The sequence below is a fragment of the Doryrhamphus excisus genome, linkage group LG17, assembly GCF_037039965.1.
Source record: "Doryrhamphus excisus strain RoL-2023G ecotype Guam linkage group LG17, RoL_Dexc_Guam_v1.1, whole genome shotgun sequence".
NCBI lineage: Eukaryota > Metazoa > Chordata > Actinopteri > Syngnathiformes > Syngnathidae > Doryrhamphus > Doryrhamphus excisus.
In genome coordinates, this window is record NC_136373.1 from 14,613,756 (window position 1) to 14,632,585 (window position 18,830).

An 18,830-nucleotide genomic window follows, 5' to 3' on the forward strand; every position below is an offset into this window, starting at 1 on the left:
TGCACAATGTTTGCTAAATACAAGGATGAAGAGTCTTGAACCAGTCATGATGTGCTATATATATCACTATATTGACACTTACTATGGTACCCATTATGTCATTGGATGCTCATATCACCTTGTACTTCGGTACGTGACAAAAATAAAATAAATAAATAAATACATAAAAATAATTTTAAAAATATTTGTAATAAAAAAAAATATTTTAAATTAAAAAAGGATTTTTTTATTATTTTTTTTAAATATATATTTTTTATTTTATTCATTCATTTTCTACCGCCTGTTCCTCACGAGGGTACCGGGGGGTGCTGGAGCCTATGCCAGCTGTCTTCGGGCGAGAGGCGGGGTACACCCTGGACTGGTGGCCAGCCAATCACAGGGCACATATAGACAAACAACCATTCACACTCACATTCATACTTATGGACAATTTGGAGTCGCCAATTAACCTAGCATGTTTTTGGAATGTGGAAGGAAACCGGAGTACCTGGAGAAAACCCACGCATGCACGGGGAGAACATGCAAACTCCATACAGAGTAAATTAAAATTATTTAAAAAATATATATATATATTTTATTTTATTTAAAATAAATAAAAAAAAACCTTCAACTATATTAAGAAAGCAGGAAGTGAACAAATGTAACAGTTTCCGATTGTAAAAGTACCAGATGGAGGGGTAGGATTTAATAAGCTTTGCTTCTTCCTACTCCTTTTGGACATGTGGAACTGTGAACTGATTATGTGATGCATTCAATTGCAATCTGATGCATGTTCAAATGAAATAAAACCATTACCATTACCAAAGCCATCCTCACTGATGGGGTTAATCGCATGAAACAACAAAGATCAGACAGATGAGTTACACAAAATGACCTCTGAGGGGTGGAGGCTATACCTTGAGAGAAAACTGGTACATGGGGTTAATCTTGTTGAGGTCATTGATGATGAAGAAGAGGAGTGATGCTCTCTCAGCAGCAGGGCGGTATATTTCCCGAGCCTCGTTGATCTTTGTCTCATTCTCGCGGGCCTCCACCACCTGTGTGTTCCAAATGCACAGAATGAGCTATGAGGCTCTCAGTCATGCTCCAAAAGCTGCTCATTAGACATACGGCAAACTGCATATCATTTACAGCCAGTTCGATAAACATCAGGCGTTGGTCGCCGTGTCAAAAAAAACGGGCCGGACAATGAAAGACAAGCGCGACGCTGGAGTGTCTTACTTTATCCTGGATGTGGGCAGCTGTGGTCTTGGTGATCTCCAGTTGCTCCACCAGAGAAATATCACCCAGGAAATTACCGCAGGCTGCAGAGAGGCGACCTAGCAGGTCATCCTCCAACCTCTTCAGCTCGATCTTAAAGTGGTTCTGCTGTGTGGTCAGTTCCATCTTGGGACAAAACAATTCATATGTATTCATGTTCTCTAGACCGGAGTGGTCCAAGGAAATCTGACACGCTACTTGGCGGGTTTACCTTTTGGGATTCAAGGTCAGGCCTTTCCCGGGATACTACCTGTCCCAGCAGCTGCTCCTCCAAGCCACCGGGGGTCACCGTGAAGTTTATAAGAGTTGTTTGAGCCTGGAGTTCGGGAGGGAAATGGGGATTGGCCAGCTTGGTGTGCAGAATAAGCTGGAAGTTACTGTTGTATTCACACTCCTTGCCGCCAATACGAATGAACCTGGATGCAAACAAAAACAATACAACAGCACATTTTGACTGCCTTTTATTGTTGCCAGCCATGCTTTCTACTTCATACAATATACCACACCCATGAGCTGGATGAATTATCCAGCTCCGTGAAGATGTGTTCAATAACATATTTAGACAGATTTGTGAACAATATTTCAGAGAACTATGATTTTTGTGACTATCTAAAAACGTAATGAACTAATCAGTAGTTACAGAGGAACTAATGCTGAACTAATGAGTGGTTACCGAGGAACTAATGCGTGGTTACAGAGGAACTAATGCTGAACTAATGAGTAGTTACCGAGGAACTAATGATTAACTAATGAGTAGTTACCGAGGAACTAACGATTAACTAATGAGTAGTTACCGAGGAACTAATGAGTAGTTACAGAGGAACTAATGAGTAGTTACCGAGGAACTAATGAAGAACTAATGAGTAGTTACCGAGGAACTAATGATGAACTAATAAGTAGTTACCGAGAACTAATGATGAACTAATGAGTAGTTACTGAGGAACTAATGAGTAGTTACCGAGAACTAATGAAGAACTAATGAGTAGTTACTGAGGAACTAATGAGTAGTTACCGAGGAACTAATGAAGAACTATGAGTAGTTACTGAGGAACTAATGAGTAGTTGCCGATGAGCTAATGAGGAACTAATGAGTAGTTACCGAGGAACTAATGATGAACTAATGAGTGGTTACCGATGAACTAATGAGTAGTTACAGAGGAACTTATGATGAACTAATGAGTAGTTACTGAGGAATTAATGCTGAACTAATGAGTGGTTACCGATGAACTAATGCCGAACTAATGAGTAGTTACTGAGGAATTAATGCTGAACTAATGAGTGGTTACCGATGAACTAATGATGAACTAATGAGTAGTTACAGAGGAACTAATGATGAACTAATGATTAGTTACTTTGGAATTAATGCTGAACTAATGAGTGGTTACCGATGAACTAATGATGAACTAATGAGTAGTTACTGAGGAATTAATGCTGAACTAATGAGTGGTTACCGATGAACTAATGATGAACTAATGAGTAGTTACTGAGGAATTAATGCTGAACTAATGAGTGGTTACCGATGAACTAATGATGAACTAATGAGTAGTTACTGAGGAAGTAATGCTGAACTAATGAGTGGTTACCGATGAACTAATGATGAACTAATGAGTAGTTACTGAGGAAGTAATGCTGAACTAATGAGTGGTTACCGAGGAACTTATGAAGAACTAATGAGTAGTTACTGAGGACCTAATGATTAACTAGTAATGAGTAGTTACCGAGGAACTAATGATGAACTAATGAGTTAGGGTTTGGCAGGATCACTCATTAACTACTGTAAAGTGATGCATAATTAAGTTAAAAGATATATTTAGACTTACTATAAATATATTTAGGACAACTCTGATGACTTTTCAGCTCAAACTTCCCACCAAGTTAAAAAGTCATCTATACTCCAGACAAATAAATATGAAAGATCGTTTCCTCAGCAGCCAATATTTATCTGTTCCTGCATTTCAATTAAATTAGTGCAGGCTTGATGATCCCAGTGGCTTTTCATTTTTCTCTAATTACCCCTCAGATGGAAGGCAAAGGCCCTGGTTCTACAGCACAGGTTCCTCACGTCCTAATCGGGTTCAACTCTATAGCTTCACAAGCCAGAATTAATGTACTATTGATAGAACCATTACTCCACCAAATTAAAGTCCTTGCTGATGGATTGTCTTGTAGTCTTCCGTCAGCCATGAAAGGAATAATTAGTATTCATTACTTCACACTCTACAACGTTCCAATTATTAATGAACTTCAGCTGTGAAGCCCCACCAGATCCATCATGACCGGCCGGCTGGTTGTATTAATCATCGACAGAAACAAGTGTGCGGGTCATCTACAAGGGATAAACTGATAATCCGATTTAATATGATGAATTGTGTTCTCAGGAAAGACGGGACACGTCAGAGGAAGCGCGACGAACATGCGAAGAGATGCTTCGTACTGTCTGCCATTCATTCATTCATTTTCTACCGCTTTTCCTCACAAGGGTCAAGGGGAGTGCTGGAGCCTATCCCAGCTGTCTTCGGGCGAGAGGCGGGGTACACCCTGGACTGGTGGCCAGCCAATCACAGGGAACATATAGACAAACAACCATTCACACTCACATTCATACCTATGGACAATTTGGAGTCGCTAATAAACCTAGCATGTTTTTGGAATGTGGGAGGAAACCGGAGTACCCGGAGAAAACCCACGCATGCACGGGGAGAACATGCAAACTCCACGCAGAGATGGCCAAGGGTGGAATTGAACTTGGGTCTCCTAGCTGTGTGGCCTGCATGCTAACGACTTGTCCATGTGCAACACTTACTACTGTCAAAGTAGGTGTTAGCATGCCAATGTTAGCATTTTTAGCCATTTTCATGACTAGGCATATTAACAGCACTGTTATGCTATGTGCATGCATGCTAAAATTAGCATAGTAACATTTTTAGCCATTTACAGACCTAGACAGTTATATAAACACTTACCTTAGCACCATTATGCCAGGTGGTAGCAAGCTAACGTTAGCATTGCTAGCATGCCAACATTAGCATAGTTGCATTTTTAGCTGTTTCCACAGGTAGACTATTATATAAACACAGAGCACTATCATGCCATGTGTTAGCATGCTAACATTATGCTAGCATGCTACATTATCATGTAGAGTGCTTGGCAGAGTGCTTTTCTAGCATGGTAATGTGAACGACAACATTCATTCATTCATTCATTTTCTACCACTTTTCCTCACAAGGGTCGCGGGGGATGCTGGAGCCTATCCCAGCTGTCTTTGGGCGAGAGGTGGGGTACACCCTGGACGCCAGCCAATCACAATCACAGGGCACATATAGACAAACAACCATTCACACTCACATTCATACCTATGGACAATTTGGAGTCGCCAATTAACCTAGCATGTTTTTGGAATGTGGGAGGAAACCGGAGTACCCGGAGAAAACCCACGCATGCACGGGGAGAACATGCAAACTCCACGCAGAGATGGCCAAGGGTGGAATTGAACTCAGGTCTTCTAGCTGTGAGGCCTGTGTGCTAACCACTTAACACCGTGCAGCGCCTTGTCTGCCATATGTCAGAAAAAAAATCCATATAAATACACTTGGGAGGAATCAGTTGTGTTCGATATTCATTTGTTTGCTCAACTAATATCCCGGGGGAAAGGATTTTGCACATAATCCAGTAAGTAACGGAATTATACAATAACAGATGGATAACACGGAACAGCAGCAGCACACATGGAGGAACCAATCATGTTTACAACCTCGGTGGTAAAATAAACAGAACAATGAAGAACTAATCCTAACCCCTAATAAGTAAACAAATATTCACTTAAGCAATTTCTTGATGTAAACGAAAAAATGTTTCACAACCAGCTAATCACAAATGATGACATTTTTGAAGCCGACATGGTGATGGAAGGCCACTGAATTGAGTGTTCCATGCTACCTCTCTTGTACATCCTTATACATAACCATGAATGCTGCCCATTCTGTTTTTAAACTGAGGCTCAGCTGTTCAATAATCACCCCCCCCCCTATAGAATATGAACACACAAATATACATCTATCACCTGTTTTGAGGGGCGGATCAATAGGTTGCATTCACGGATTCGGAACACGTGCTTTCAATTCATTAATAATGTGAAGAACGGGCAATGATAATGTGTTCAGCCATGTCTTGCTGCTGCTCCTGTGCTCTGTGAGATTCAAACACCTGGCAATCTGCTCCCATGGGCTTGCGATGCATTCATTTGTGTTTAAGTAAAATAGGAAAATAATCATTCAAAAATGTGTTGGGGTTTAACAATGATTGACGTTGATGTTGCAGTTTAAAGGTCACCTATAATGCTAAATTAATGTTTGTTTTTACGACATAAAGTACTGTATTTTCCGGACTATAAGTCACCCTTTTTTTCATAGGTTGGCTGTTCCTGCGACTTATACTCCAGAGCGACTTATAAATGAAAAAAGTGTTTATGTTACATAAACACTGGACACCTTTTCTGTTCATGTTTATTTTTTGTGTAGCTGAATAACCATTGTTAGCATATCTTACACCTATTCAGCCTGTTCTCTATTCTTTTATTAATGTTAGAACCTGCTTTCCAAGAGGATGTAATGTCTGTTTTGGTTAAGTAGTTTGTCGCAAAAAATGCGACTTATACTCCAGTGCGACTTATGTATGTTTTTTTCTACCTAATTTGCATTTTTGGCCTTGTGCGATTTATACTCCGGAGCGACTTACAGTCCAGAAAATACGGTATTAACACTTTGAGTTCAGATTTGGAACTGAACTGCGTGTGGCATGCGATTGCAAATGCGTGCACGTGCATGCTTTAATATTTCCCTTCAATGTGTAACCTTCTGCACGCTACACTCTACTTCCTGCTTTTCCACTTCCTGTGGAATACATGGGAATGGTGCACACCGAGATCGTATCAAATGCACATTTTTTACAGCTTAAAACTGCACCAAACATGATCTATTCTATTGTGCATTTGCATCATCACCTCTTTTTGCTTCTCATGAGAAATTTTTTTAAAGATGTGCTGTATACATTTTTGGGATCAGGCCTCTTGCCTGCCTCTTGCCCAACGACAGCTGGGATAGGCTCCAGCCCCCCACCATAGTCAGGATAAGTGGTAGAAAATGAATGAATGAATGAATGATTAAATACGTTTTTGGGATCAGGCGTGTTAGGTTCATTGGCGACTCCAAATTGTCCATAGGTATGAATGTGAGTGTGAATGGTTGTTTGTCTATATGTGCCCTGTGATTGGCTGGCCACCAGTTCGGGCCCGAAGACAGCTGGGATAGGCTCCAGCATACCCCTGCAACCCTAGTGCGGATAAGTGGTATAGAAAATGGATGAATGGATCAGGCGTTCGGGTTATAAAAAAAACACATATATACGTCTTTGGTAACGAATGAGTAATAATGTATGGCCCTATAGCTTGTTTGAGACCAAGAACCACAGCTTGTTTGCTCCCCTTTTGATAAAAGTGGTCCTCCAGGTTTGAAGTTCTGGTTGTCCGATAGGTAAACGGAGCATGATTTTGCTGTTAAAATAATGTTAGCACCGCAGCTCAGCATTGTAATGTGTTTCACTCCTTAATGTAAAGATATTGCATGTAATATATGCCATTTATTACATTGAGCAAGTGCAGAGTTACAGTGCTATGTAAAAAGTGAATGGAGCGTCACACTGTCAGAGGCAGGCATGGACAAACGCAGCTCATTATCAGCATTAAAGCTAGACACATACATTAATATGTGTTCCTAGTTAGATTTAATGAATGCACTTTAAACTGAATCATACTTCCAATACGCTATTACGAGACGACTGTGATCGCATGAAAAATAAACTTTAAAAAATAGTGTAATGTAAAAAAAAACAACAAAAAAAACAACTAACCTTCCCCTTTTGATGGTGTTCCTGCCCAAGAGAGGCTCCAAGACCGGGTCTACTTTTTCCGGCAGATTCTCTATCAACACTGTCTCACCACTAACTAGTGCTTCTTCAATTACATCAAGATACCTGGGAATAAATAGCATCATTTAAGTAATCAATTATTACCTATTACAGCTTACCTGTGCATGTTTGTACATAAAAAAAAAAAGAGTCCGATACAGGAGACATATTAATAAAGCATCAACACAGCACCGCCTCACCCTTTCTGTCCAAGCTGCACCACCCTTAGTTTGGACCCCTGCTGGCTTCGTATCCATTTGACGCCCTGCCCCTGTGGGTCGACGATAAGCGGCCAGCGCTCACTGGTGGTCAGGATGGCAGCGTTCTCTGTGGACATCCGATCGTTTGGCAGGCCCTGGTTATGCCAAGCGGCTACGCTGGCATCATCGGTTAGCATGAGAATGGGATCCAGGCCGTGTGTCAGGGGTATGGAGACCTGGAACCGAAAATAATAATAATAATAATAATAATACATTTTATTTGTATAGCGCTTTTCAAAATACTCAGACACTTTACAGAAGAATGAAGTTAAATAAAGCAAGTAAACAGAATAGAAGACACACCAAAATACAACATTCATTGGTTAATACACAGTTAAAACATGAGTAAAAGCGGGGAGGGGCGGGGCACAGCAGTCAGATATAAAAAGTTAGACATTAAAAACAGATTTAAAGAGGTGGGTTTTGAGTTGTTTTTTTTTTGAAGGTGGGAAGGAGTGAATGGGGCAAAGAGTTCCAGATCGTGGGGGGCAGCGATGGAGAAGGCTCTGTCTCGCCCAGGTTCGGAGCTTGGTCTTACAGGGGAGTGCCAGGAGGTTGGAGTCTGAGGAGTGAGGGGGACGCGGGGGATCGTGTGGATGAAGCAGGTCTGTGAGATATGGGGGGGGGGTCAGATCGTGGAGGGCTTTGTAGGCGATAAGAAGAATTTTGAAGTGAATGTGTTGGGGAATGGGAAGCCAGTGGAGGTTTTGGAGGACAGGGGTAATGTGTTCACGGGAGGCGGGCAGCGGAGTTCTGAATATATTGTAGTTTGTTGAGGGTTTTGGACGGTGTACCGTAGAGAATACTATTACAGTAGTCAATTCTGGAGGTGATGAATGCATGGATCAGGGATTCAGCGGCAGAGAATGTAAGTGATGGACGGAATCAAATGTTCTTAAGATGGAAGAATGCAGTCCGGGTTAACTGTTTGATGTGGGGTTCAAATGAAAGGGTGGGGTCCAGGAGGATACCAAGGTTGCGGATGAGCGGGGATGGAGTGAGGGTGGCGCTGTGTTTTTGGGACCGATGATGATAATATCTGTTTGATGCCGCATGATGATGTAACTTAATGTAACTTTGACATTTACTTAAAAGGTAAGAAATTTTACCTTTTGACATTTGAGAAAAGAGATCCATTTGTCATGGAGTAGTTCAGCACGGTACTGCTTGGTGAAGTAACCCATGTATGACACGAATGCCGAGGTGAGGGCAACGTCGCCGCAAAGCGTTTTCTGTTGACTTTCATATTGAACAAGCGTCTGAGACCAGCGTTCCTTCTCTGACTGACAACGGAAAACAACAACATGGTTATTTAATAATAACAGATAAAAAGAGAATACAGGCAAACATAAGAAAATAAAAAATTCATCCATAAGAAACATTCACTTCATTTCCCGCAGAGCACAAAAACTATGCAAATGTTATTTTCTTAAAGTTTAGCCGCGGTTTCAATCTGCATCATTCCAGCATTTATCCAAGCATTCAATACGATGACTGTGACAGCTCTAAAGCAATAAATCACGCCTGGCATTTTCTTTACAAGGGACCATGTATCTGGAATATGTCACATAATAAATCCCCGGACAGTTAAAAATCACTATAATTTTACTCTAATGTATTATGGATTGCCTGTAATATCACTCCGTCTGTGGTGAGACATTGTTAATTTCCAACAGATGTTGAGGCTTTGAGGTGAGTTAATGATTAAATATAGACGGCCTGATTTATTAGTCCGAACATTATTGCTTCCAGGTCAATGCTATAAAGACAAAACATTTATCTTGATCTGCTTAAAAGCCAAGCAGTTCCATGCAAACCACATTTATTTTCTTGGATAAGGAAGTCGAACTTGCAAAATGACCACTTGAGTGGTTATGCTTTATTTATAACTGTAATATAGTATACTGTAGTGTGGGAAAAAGCACATGCAATAAAAAAAAATGCAATAATATATTCAATACTGCTTAATAAAAACACTACAAACCGACATAACTCCACTGATGTTACTCTCCATGCAAATCGAATAAGTGTGATTCACAACACTTAAGATGCAGTGACCCCACTCAGGACCTCTTACTCCTCCGGATTATGTCGTCCATTACCTCTAAGCCTCTGACAAGTCGGTTGGCCAGCTCGATGGTCTGGTTGGTGCGGGTCACATCATGCTGACAACTGACTTTCTCAGCCGTGGCCTTCTCAAACTGAACTGTGAGGTTCCGGAGGTTGGCGTCCAATTCCTAGAGGGTGAAGGGAAAAGAGAACCAATATTGCCTGCAAACTAAGTGACTTTATTAACCCTTAGATGCATAAGTGGGTCAAAAAATGACCCGGTAAGGTTGTTTTCTTGAAATATATTCGTAAAGAAATTTTTTTGTCATTAAAAAAACATGTTTTTAATATCATGCCATTCACATTTTTAACTTACCTTTTATAAATTTTAAGAAATTTTTGTTTTTGTGTTACTACCCCAACCTTCCATAAGTGGGTCAAAAATGACCCGATCAGGTTGTTTTCTTGGAATATCTTTGTAATGAAAATTTTTTATCATTTCATATTCCAGGTATTCCTAAAAAAAACATGTTTTTGATATCATACCATTCACATTTTTAACTTACCTTTTATACATTTTAAGAAATTTTTGTTTTTGTGTTGCTACCCCAACCTTCCATAAGTGGGTCAAAAATGACCCGGTCAGGTTTTTTTCTTGGAATATCTTTGTAATGAAAATTTTTCATAATTTCATATTCCAGGTATTCCTAAAAAAACATGTTTTAATATCATGCCATTCACATTTTTGACTTACCTTTTATAAATTTTAAGAAATTTTTGTTTTTATGTTGCTACCCCAGCCTTCCATAAGTGGGTCAAAAATGACCCAGTCAGGTTTTTTTCTTGGAATATCTTTGTAATGAAAATTTTTCATCATTTCATATTCCAGGTATTCCATTAAAAAACATGTTTTGATATCATACCATTCACATTTTTAACTTACCTTTTATACATTTTAAGAAATTTTTGTTTTTGTGTTACTACCCCAACCTTCCATAAGTGGGTCAAAAATGACCTGGTCAGGTTGTTTTCTTGAAATATCTTCATAATGAAAAATTTTCATCATTTCATATTGCAGGTATTCCATTAAAAACATGTTTTTAATATCATGCCATTCACATTTTTAACTTACCTTTTATACATTTTAAGAAATTTTAGTTTTTGTGTTACTACCCCAACCTTCCATAAGTGGGTCAAAAATGACCCGCATGCATTTTCTATGGAATCCAATAGGAACCTTTGATTCCTATCTAAATTGATTTTAGTATGGGTCATTTTTGACCCACTTATGGAAGAGTGTAGAGTCCAGTCACTCGTGTATCTAAGGGTTAATTATGTTTACCGACTTACCACCAACTTCTTTTGGACGGCCAACAGTTTAGCTGTTGCTGTTTCTAGCTCTGCATTAGCTTGTGATAAAGCATGTCTCTTTGGAATGACCTCACAGTAAATCTGGAATATCAGTAAGGAATATCAGTTATGATTTATAACATGACATTTTGAAGAATTTTGGCATCAACCTCGTAGTATCGAACAATGTTAATTGTCCATGCACAGAGTCCTGCTGCAGCGGTGGATTTGGTCCGGACTTGATCAGGGTGGAACTCGGGCTTTCTGAGGTATTCATGTTTCACCACATTCAAACATGACTCGTGGATGTGCTCCTTGTCATATGACACCAAGGCCTGCAGAAAGTCATCCACCTGGTACAAAAACACAAACAAGATGGATACATTCACTCATTTGCTCCCAAAGATGTATCTTTATGTGCTTACATAAGAGGTACAAAGAAGTGATGATGCGACTCCACTACATACGAGAGTATGTTTGGTGCAGTTTTAAGCCGAAAAAAATGCCAGAAGGTGGCAGAAGTGCATTTTATAAGAGCTCAGCCTGCATCTTCCGCAGCAACCAGGATGTGAAAAGGAAGGGAAATTAAAAAAAATTATTATATATCCTTTTGACTTTAAACTGAACAAATACATCAATTTTTTGTGCTAAATATTGGCCTGTCCCAACAAAAAGAAAACAGAGCAAATCCCTGTTTTTCACGAGGGTTACATCTATGGCGAAAATCTGCAAGTAAAACTGAGTAAATTAAAAAAATAGTGCCACTTCAAAACCCTCCTTCAGATCTTCAGATCAACATTTGCAATAAGAGTGGCTGTTATTATTAGATTGGATTCCACTACGGAACAAATGCATTTCGAAATTATAAAATATGTCACAGCTAATGAATGACAATGTAAGGTGATTGATGAGCAGATGAGCAGCAACAGTGCGACTATGGTGCATTGAAGGACCACCAAATAAAGTATGAAATCTCAATGCTTGATTAAAAAACATTACGAGTGAAGAAAACAGTTTTTTTTTAACAGTGTATATTCTATCTGTATTAGCACATACTTATGAATGATTACTGATTGAGGGTGAATGAGATGTGTTTTCTGTGGAAAAACTTCTACAAAAATTTTTTTAAAAAATCTGCAAATTAATGTGGCACCGGATGCTGAATGCCAAATATAATATAACAAAAAAAAATGCTATCCTCAACCCCCCCAAAAAAAAAAAATTGAAGGAACCGATGTCGACATTTAATGCATAAATGAATTAAATTTAATGTTAAACAAACCCATGGGTTGGAAATATTACGCATTCTTTAAACAGCTCTAAAATCTTAAAAAAAAAAAAAAAACGGTCTATGGTGGAGGTTGGGAGAGTGCCTCCTACCCTAGTGTGTGAGCATATTCATGGAGCCATCCTGCTGTAATGTAAGTATGGAAGAGATAGCGAGCAGGGCCAGGGTCAAGGCCGGCTCAAAAATTAGATTGGCATTCATCAGGCAGATGTGACTGACGCGATGACAGCTTAACCTTGCCCATGAAGGCCCGCGCCGCTTTCCAGCTCCGATCCTTTGGAACCCGACCGCGGGGAGCCAGCAGAACCATCACAGCCGCCGCTACGTTGATGACTGCCGGGGGAGGGTTAGGGAAGGCCTTCAGCTCAGTAAGATTTACCTAAAAAAAAAAAAGAGTTATGAATGTTTTACAGTTTGAAGAATGACTCCAGATTTGAGTGACTTTTTTTTTTTTTAATGGCGGCAAGTACCTTGTTGAGGGTGTTGAGTGCTGCCGTGGCGGCTGTCAGTAAAGGCTCTGCCTTGGCTAGGTCTGTCTCACAATCTCTCTGTTTGACTGACACTTCTGCCTGGATGAGAGCCACCTAAACAAAGACGATACTGGTGACTCCATGAAGAATATCGCGATAATGTACCGATATTGTAATTGACATAAAGACCTTTTGTGCCTCCACATCTGCTGCCTCTTTCTTGCTGCTGACTCTCTCAGTTTGAAGTCCAATCTTTGCGATAAGAGCCTCGATATTTTCATTTTTAAAAGTCAGGTCAGTTTCCTGCTCCGCCAATTTGGCTTTCAGATCCTCCACCTAAAACAGGAAGTTTATTACACATGTTTCAAAGAGGGGTCATACAGAGGTCAGCGGTGAATACACATTGGCTTGCATCATAAATTAATGCCAGACTTAATTTCCAAACCTTAATGTCACCCCTTGCAAGAGAACAGTAAAAATGGTTACACTTTTACCTGAGCAGCGGTGCTTTGGAGCTTTCGAAGGCCGCTGTCAAGGCGGTTCATCTTGAGCCGAAGCTGGTCTCGGGACTTTTGCAGAAGGTTCCTGTACAGGGTGATTTGCTGGAGAAAGCTCTTGGGGGTGGTGTAATTGTATCTCTTCTCATCGCGTTGGTATTTTTCACTTGCTTGGTTGACACTGGTGTGAACGTAGGCCATGAAAAGACTGATGGATTCCTGGACAGCAGGCTGTAAAAATAAGCAGACAAGCACGGCTTGGTTGGTGGGGGTGTGGGGGGGGGGGCGCAGATGGGGCGAGGAGGATTGAGTGGGGTTTAACATCCGCAAGCTGATGGCCACTGAAATATTATCTTCATAAATTTGGAATTCATCTACAAGTTTTTCCATCTTACTAGACTGGCCCTGACTTACTCAATCTGAAATTTAGACGGTAGTAGCTGGCAGAAATGATTAAGGTTTGAAACCTCTGGAAATAATTTCAGAGACATCCGAGACAGATGTGTAGTTTGTGAATCAAGCAGCATGTTAACTGTGTCGAAAGCAATTCAGAATTGTAAACATAATCTACAATGACTTCTGCATTACACTGTGACAAGATATTCATGGTGGGCAATGGCACTCAGTCTCCATTAATCACACTGTCAATTAAAGAAAAACAAACCAAAACACAAAATAATTATTAACAGTCGTAAAACCTGCCGGAACTACGATATTCCTTTAGTTAAAAACTTCTGTAATGTTTTTATTTGACATGTAAGCTAAGCTTGATGATCATTTCTTTCTAACATAAACTAGAAATGCATGGTCATAAATGACCATAAAAGCTGAAAACTAAATAAAAAAAAAAAAACTGCAGACTATGTTTAGTATTTTTTGTCCCATCATAAATAATTCCTAATTTATTGTGGTTAAATTGATGCTAGACCCAACCATTTTGTAGTTTTTAAGGCATAAACAGCATTCAAAATACATTTTCTAACATTATTAGAGCCCTCTAGCCATGAAATAACACCCCTATAGTCACATTTACACTTGTACTGTCCAATATAGAGTACCTATTATTAAAAAATAAGGCATTTAGGACATGTGTGTTGCTGTAAATTGCTGCAATAAGAGATAGATGGGAGGAGGATGTGACATCAAAGGATCAAAATAGAGTTTTTCCAGGAGATCACGTCTAGTGTTGTGTGTCTCACTGAACATTACAGTAACATTACTTAGTAATGCTACTTAGTAATGTTAGTAATCAGAGTAGAATACTGCAGTGCAGCACAACATTTTTGATTGCATCTTCTGAATGCCTTATATTTGAGTTCATGTTGACATTTTTTATGTTTGAAAACGCTTAATTTAGGGCTGCACGGCGGACGAGTGGTTAGCGCGCAGACCTCACAGCTAGGAGACCAGGGTTCAATTCCACGCTCGGCCATCTCTGTGTGGAGTTTGCATGTTCTCCCCATGCATATGTGGGTTTTCTCCGGGTACTCCGGTTTTCTCCCACATTCCAAAAAACATGCTAGGTTAATTAGCGACTCCAAATTGTCCATAGGTATGAATGTGAGTGTGAATGGTTGTTTGTCTATATGTGCCCTGTGATTGGCTGGCCAACAGTCTAGGGTGCACTCCAGCAACTCCCGCGACCCTTGTGAGGAAAAGCGGTAGAAAATGAATGAACCCTTAATTTAGGCAAAAACCGTGCACAATATGCATGTTGTTTTACTAACAATAGGCTGCATTCAACTAAGAAACAGCATGATTTATTAATTTATTTTTGAAAAACGTGATAGAGTGAAGCGTGACGTGGCGAGGAATTACTGTACACACAAAGAAAAAAAACACGGTATGATTTCGGTATAGCCAGCAAATAGAAAATCCATATTACTAAGAGTAAAAACTCTAGTCGCCAACAAATGTTTTTATTTTTAGACCGTGATCAACATCCACACGTTGGGCGAACATTAGCGAAAAAGCAGCAATCTGGCACATGCTCACATGTGAGGACGCTTCCTAGTTGTGACAGCTGTGCCTCTTTAGTAGGTCGTTATGTGCTTAATCACTCTTTGCCGCTCGTTAACGTAAATGATCCCGGGGCTGTGATCGCTCCACCGCGATGATGAAAAACAATCAAATACGTACACTCACTGTGCGTCTCCGGGCATGTGTTCGGCAATTTGTCAGAACCTCAACATCGAACTAATGATGAGGGATCTATGAAAATGTTAATGCAGCTGCACTGCGGTAATTAAAAGGAGGTTCAGGTTCATTATAGTCTAACTTATGTCTGTGGGATGGAGAAAGTCTAACACCGGCGGTTAAAAGAGCAATCCTGGTACCTCAATGTCTTCAATCTCATGAATGAACGTGTAGCTGACTGACTGCAAAGCCTCCGAGCTCCAAGGATGGAACCAGTCGATAGTGGTGCATTGGATGATAGTCGGGAATCGACAGGCCCTTAGTCGGAGCTCAGTTCCCACTGGAGAAAAACACAACACCACCTACAATGAAAAGAATTGATTATTTGCATGTAATCTTATACTTTATAACACTGAAATAGCTAAATAGCAAATGATACTGGCAATCTCAAAATGGCCACCCCCACTTTCCTCAGCTTGGCATATATTCAGGCAGACACTTTACCAGTTGGATGAAGCAGACGGTGACGCTACCAGAGACCCTGGCACAACAATTAGCTGGACTGCAAAATGTGTGGACCGAGACAAGAATTTCCTTCCTTTTAACCTCCCATTTTGACTGGGTCTGTTAATTTATCTTGCCAGGCATAATGGCCTTAAACAGCAGGTGTGCTATTCAATGAATGGATCTAACATGCAAAAATATGTGTATGGAACTCAGATGTACTGTAATGGTACACGTTTGAGTTCGTTCAAAAATAAAATATTCAAGTATTTTTATTTCCATTTTTAGCTTTACTGTTCGTGTTTATTCCGAATATGAGAGCCAACATTCATTCATTAATTTTCTACCGCTTTTCCTCACAAGCGGTCGCGGGGGGTGCTGGAGCCTATCCCAGCTGTCTTCGGGCGAGAGAGGCGGGGTACACCCTGGACTGGTCGCCAGCCAATCACAGGGCACATATAGACAAACAACCATTCACACTCACATTCATACCTATGGACAATTTGGAGTCGCTAATTAACCTAGCATGTTTTTGGAATGTGGGAGGAAACCGGAGTACCCGGAGAAAACCCACGTATGCACGGGGAGAACACGCAAACTCCACACAGAGATGGCCGAAGGTGGAATTGAACCCTGGTCTCCTAGCTGTGAGGTCTGCGCGCTAACCACTCGACCGCTGTGCCGCCCATGAGAGCCAACAATTGGGAAAATGATCCAAAAGCTTCCTTTAAAGCTAAACTGTGTCTCTGTTACATGCGAGTAACATTTGTGCTTCATTAGTTCAGAGAATCTCCACCGTCATTTGAAGTCGGACTCTGTCAATAAAGAATCTCCAGCAGTTCTCCTTGGTCTCAAGTAGGCCAAGAGCTCGGACTTCGGCTTTCACAGAGGAAACAATCCCTTCAGTTTCCTCCTCGCTGAAGACCTCGGGAATTTCTCCTGCAAGAAGACACAGTTATTATCACCTACAGCTTCAGATGCCCGGATCAATATTCTTTATCCATATATTAGTAGGATTCCCCTCATGTCAAAAAAAGGCACTAAACAATTCAAAATGTAAAATCAGACCTGATGACAGAAAGTCATTAACAATGACCAGAAAGCGCTCATCGGGTATTTGTGCATCAGTCATGAGAAACGCCACGCGCTGATTCTTCACGCCAGCCTTCAGGAACAACCCTGCGAGGTCCATCTAAACCACAAAAACCACAAACAGAAAACATCTTCAGGTAATCAATACAATAACTAATAAATGCTGACACCATAAACTTTTAAGATGTTTGTAAATGACTACATTGGAAAATACCTTCATCAATACCGTATTGAAATATTTCCCACTGGTCTTTAATAGTATCTGACAATTATTTGCCGCATCAGGAGAGAAGCTCAACAAATAGGAATCACATCAATAAACTCGCATGCAGCCGCTGGCAATATTGATCAAGGATTTTCATGTTTGGTTTATTAACTACAGATGTTTCCGATAAAACCACGGTAGTCCAGAAGTGTATGTTTTATGTATGTATAATATAGTGCATATCTGTGTGGAGTTTGCATGTTCTCCCCGTGCATGCGTGGGTTTTCTCCGGGTACTCCGGTTTCCTCCCACATTCCAAAAACATGCTAGGTTAATTAGCGACTCCAAATTGTCCATAGGTATGAATGTGAGTGTGAATGGTTGTTTGTCTATATGTGCCCTGTGATTGGCTGGCCACCAGTCCAGGGTGTACCCCGCCTCTCGCCTGAAGACAGCTGGGATAGGCTCCAGCAACCCCTGCGACCCTTGTGAGGAAAAGCGGTAGAAAATGAATGAACGCTTAATTTAGGCAAAAACCATGCACAATATGCTTAAATATGCATGGTGTTTTACTAACAATAGGCTGCATTCAACTAAGAAACAGCATGATTTATTAATTATTAAAGACAGCTGGGATAGGCTCCAGCACCCCCGCAGCCCTTGTGAGGATAAGCGGTAGAAAATGAATGAATGAAAGTATATTACTGTTTCAGTCTTACTAATTTATTTTCTATGCCACTTATCCCCCATGCTAGGTTAATGCTAGGTTAATTAGCGACTCCAAATTGCCCATAGGTATGAATGTGAGTGTGAATGGTTGTTTGTCTATATGTGCCCTGTGATTGGCTGGCGACCAGTCCACGGTGTACCCCGCCTCTTGCCTGAAGACAGCTTTGATAGGCTCCAGCACCCCCTGCGACCCTCGTGAGGATAAGCGGTAGAAAATGAAAGAATGACGGTCGAGTGGTTGGCGCGCAGACCAGGGTTCAATTCCACCCTCGGCCATCTCTGTGTGGAGTTTGCATGTTCTCCCCGTGCATGCGTGGGTTTTCTCTGGTTTCCTCCCACATTCCAAAAACATGCTAGGTTAATTGGCGACTCCAAATTGTCCATAGGTATGAATGTGAGTGTGAATGGTTGTTTGGCCACCAGTCACGGGTGTACCCCGCCTCTTGCCCGAAGACAGCTGGGATAGGCTCCAGCACCCGCCGCGATAAGCGGTAGAAAATGAATGAATGAATAATATAGTGCATCTCATTGTTTACCTTGAAGTCCTGAATACCATAACCTTTGTGTAAAGTGATTTGGAAGACTTCCACGGAGGAAATGTAGGCAGCCAGACGAGTCAGGCTCTGCTTGCCACTGCCCCCGACCCCGATCAGTAAGCCGTGACTGCAGGGAGACTCCAGGATACGACTGATGCGACACCTGGTAACAACATAGACATTTTTCTCTTCAGTTTGCCTCCTTATATCATTATTAAAAAAAACTGCTACAACTCACATGTTTATACTTACACATGTTGCATTGCATCCTCAAACAGCACTAAATTCATAGCTGCATTGAGCTCGTTGTAGCTTTCCAAAGCATCAGTGAGGGTGGTCCTGAGCACAGACCACTCTGTAACAGCGGCGTAGGAGGATTCCTCACCCATTTTGGCAAAGTGGCAATAGAGGAGGGGCTGTTTTGTCACTCTTACATTTTCAACTCCCTAGACAGGAGAAACAAGTCAATTCATTTGCAACTCCTGGTCAGTTG

The 18,830-nt window shown here is 40.8% G+C and overlaps 1 protein-coding gene across 1 annotated transcript in view; it reads right to left on the reverse strand.

Annotated features, from left to right (window-relative positions):
* si:dkey-233k19.3 (dynein axonemal heavy chain 11) overlaps positions 1-18,830 on the reverse strand; it is a 51,741-nt gene that overhangs the window by 9,031 nt on the left and 23,880 nt on the right. Inside the window, exons 51-68 of the mRNA XM_058084083.2 lie at positions 18,590-18,783; positions 18,338-18,500; positions 16,844-16,967; positions 16,572-16,714; positions 15,472-15,633; positions 13,133-13,366; positions 12,828-12,974; positions 12,639-12,752; positions 12,404-12,547; positions 11,051-11,233; positions 10,881-10,982; positions 9,584-9,718; positions 8,591-8,764; positions 7,422-7,657; positions 7,165-7,287; positions 1,472-1,676; positions 1,222-1,386; positions 897-1,037 (exon numbers count right to left, since the gene is read on the reverse strand). Of these exons, the coding sequence (XP_057940066.2) occupies positions 897-1,037; positions 1,222-1,386; positions 1,472-1,676; positions 7,165-7,287; positions 7,422-7,657; positions 8,591-8,764; positions 9,584-9,718; positions 10,881-10,982; positions 11,051-11,233; positions 12,404-12,547; positions 12,639-12,752; positions 12,828-12,974; positions 13,133-13,366; positions 15,472-15,633; positions 16,572-16,714; positions 16,844-16,967; positions 18,338-18,500; positions 18,590-18,783 (2,889 nt within the window). The remainder of the gene's footprint in view (positions 1-896; positions 1,038-1,221; positions 1,387-1,471; positions 1,677-7,164; positions 7,288-7,421; positions 7,658-8,590; positions 8,765-9,583; positions 9,719-10,880; positions 10,983-11,050; positions 11,234-12,403; positions 12,548-12,638; positions 12,753-12,827; positions 12,975-13,132; positions 13,367-15,471; positions 15,634-16,571; positions 16,715-16,843; positions 16,968-18,337; positions 18,501-18,589; positions 18,784-18,830) is intronic.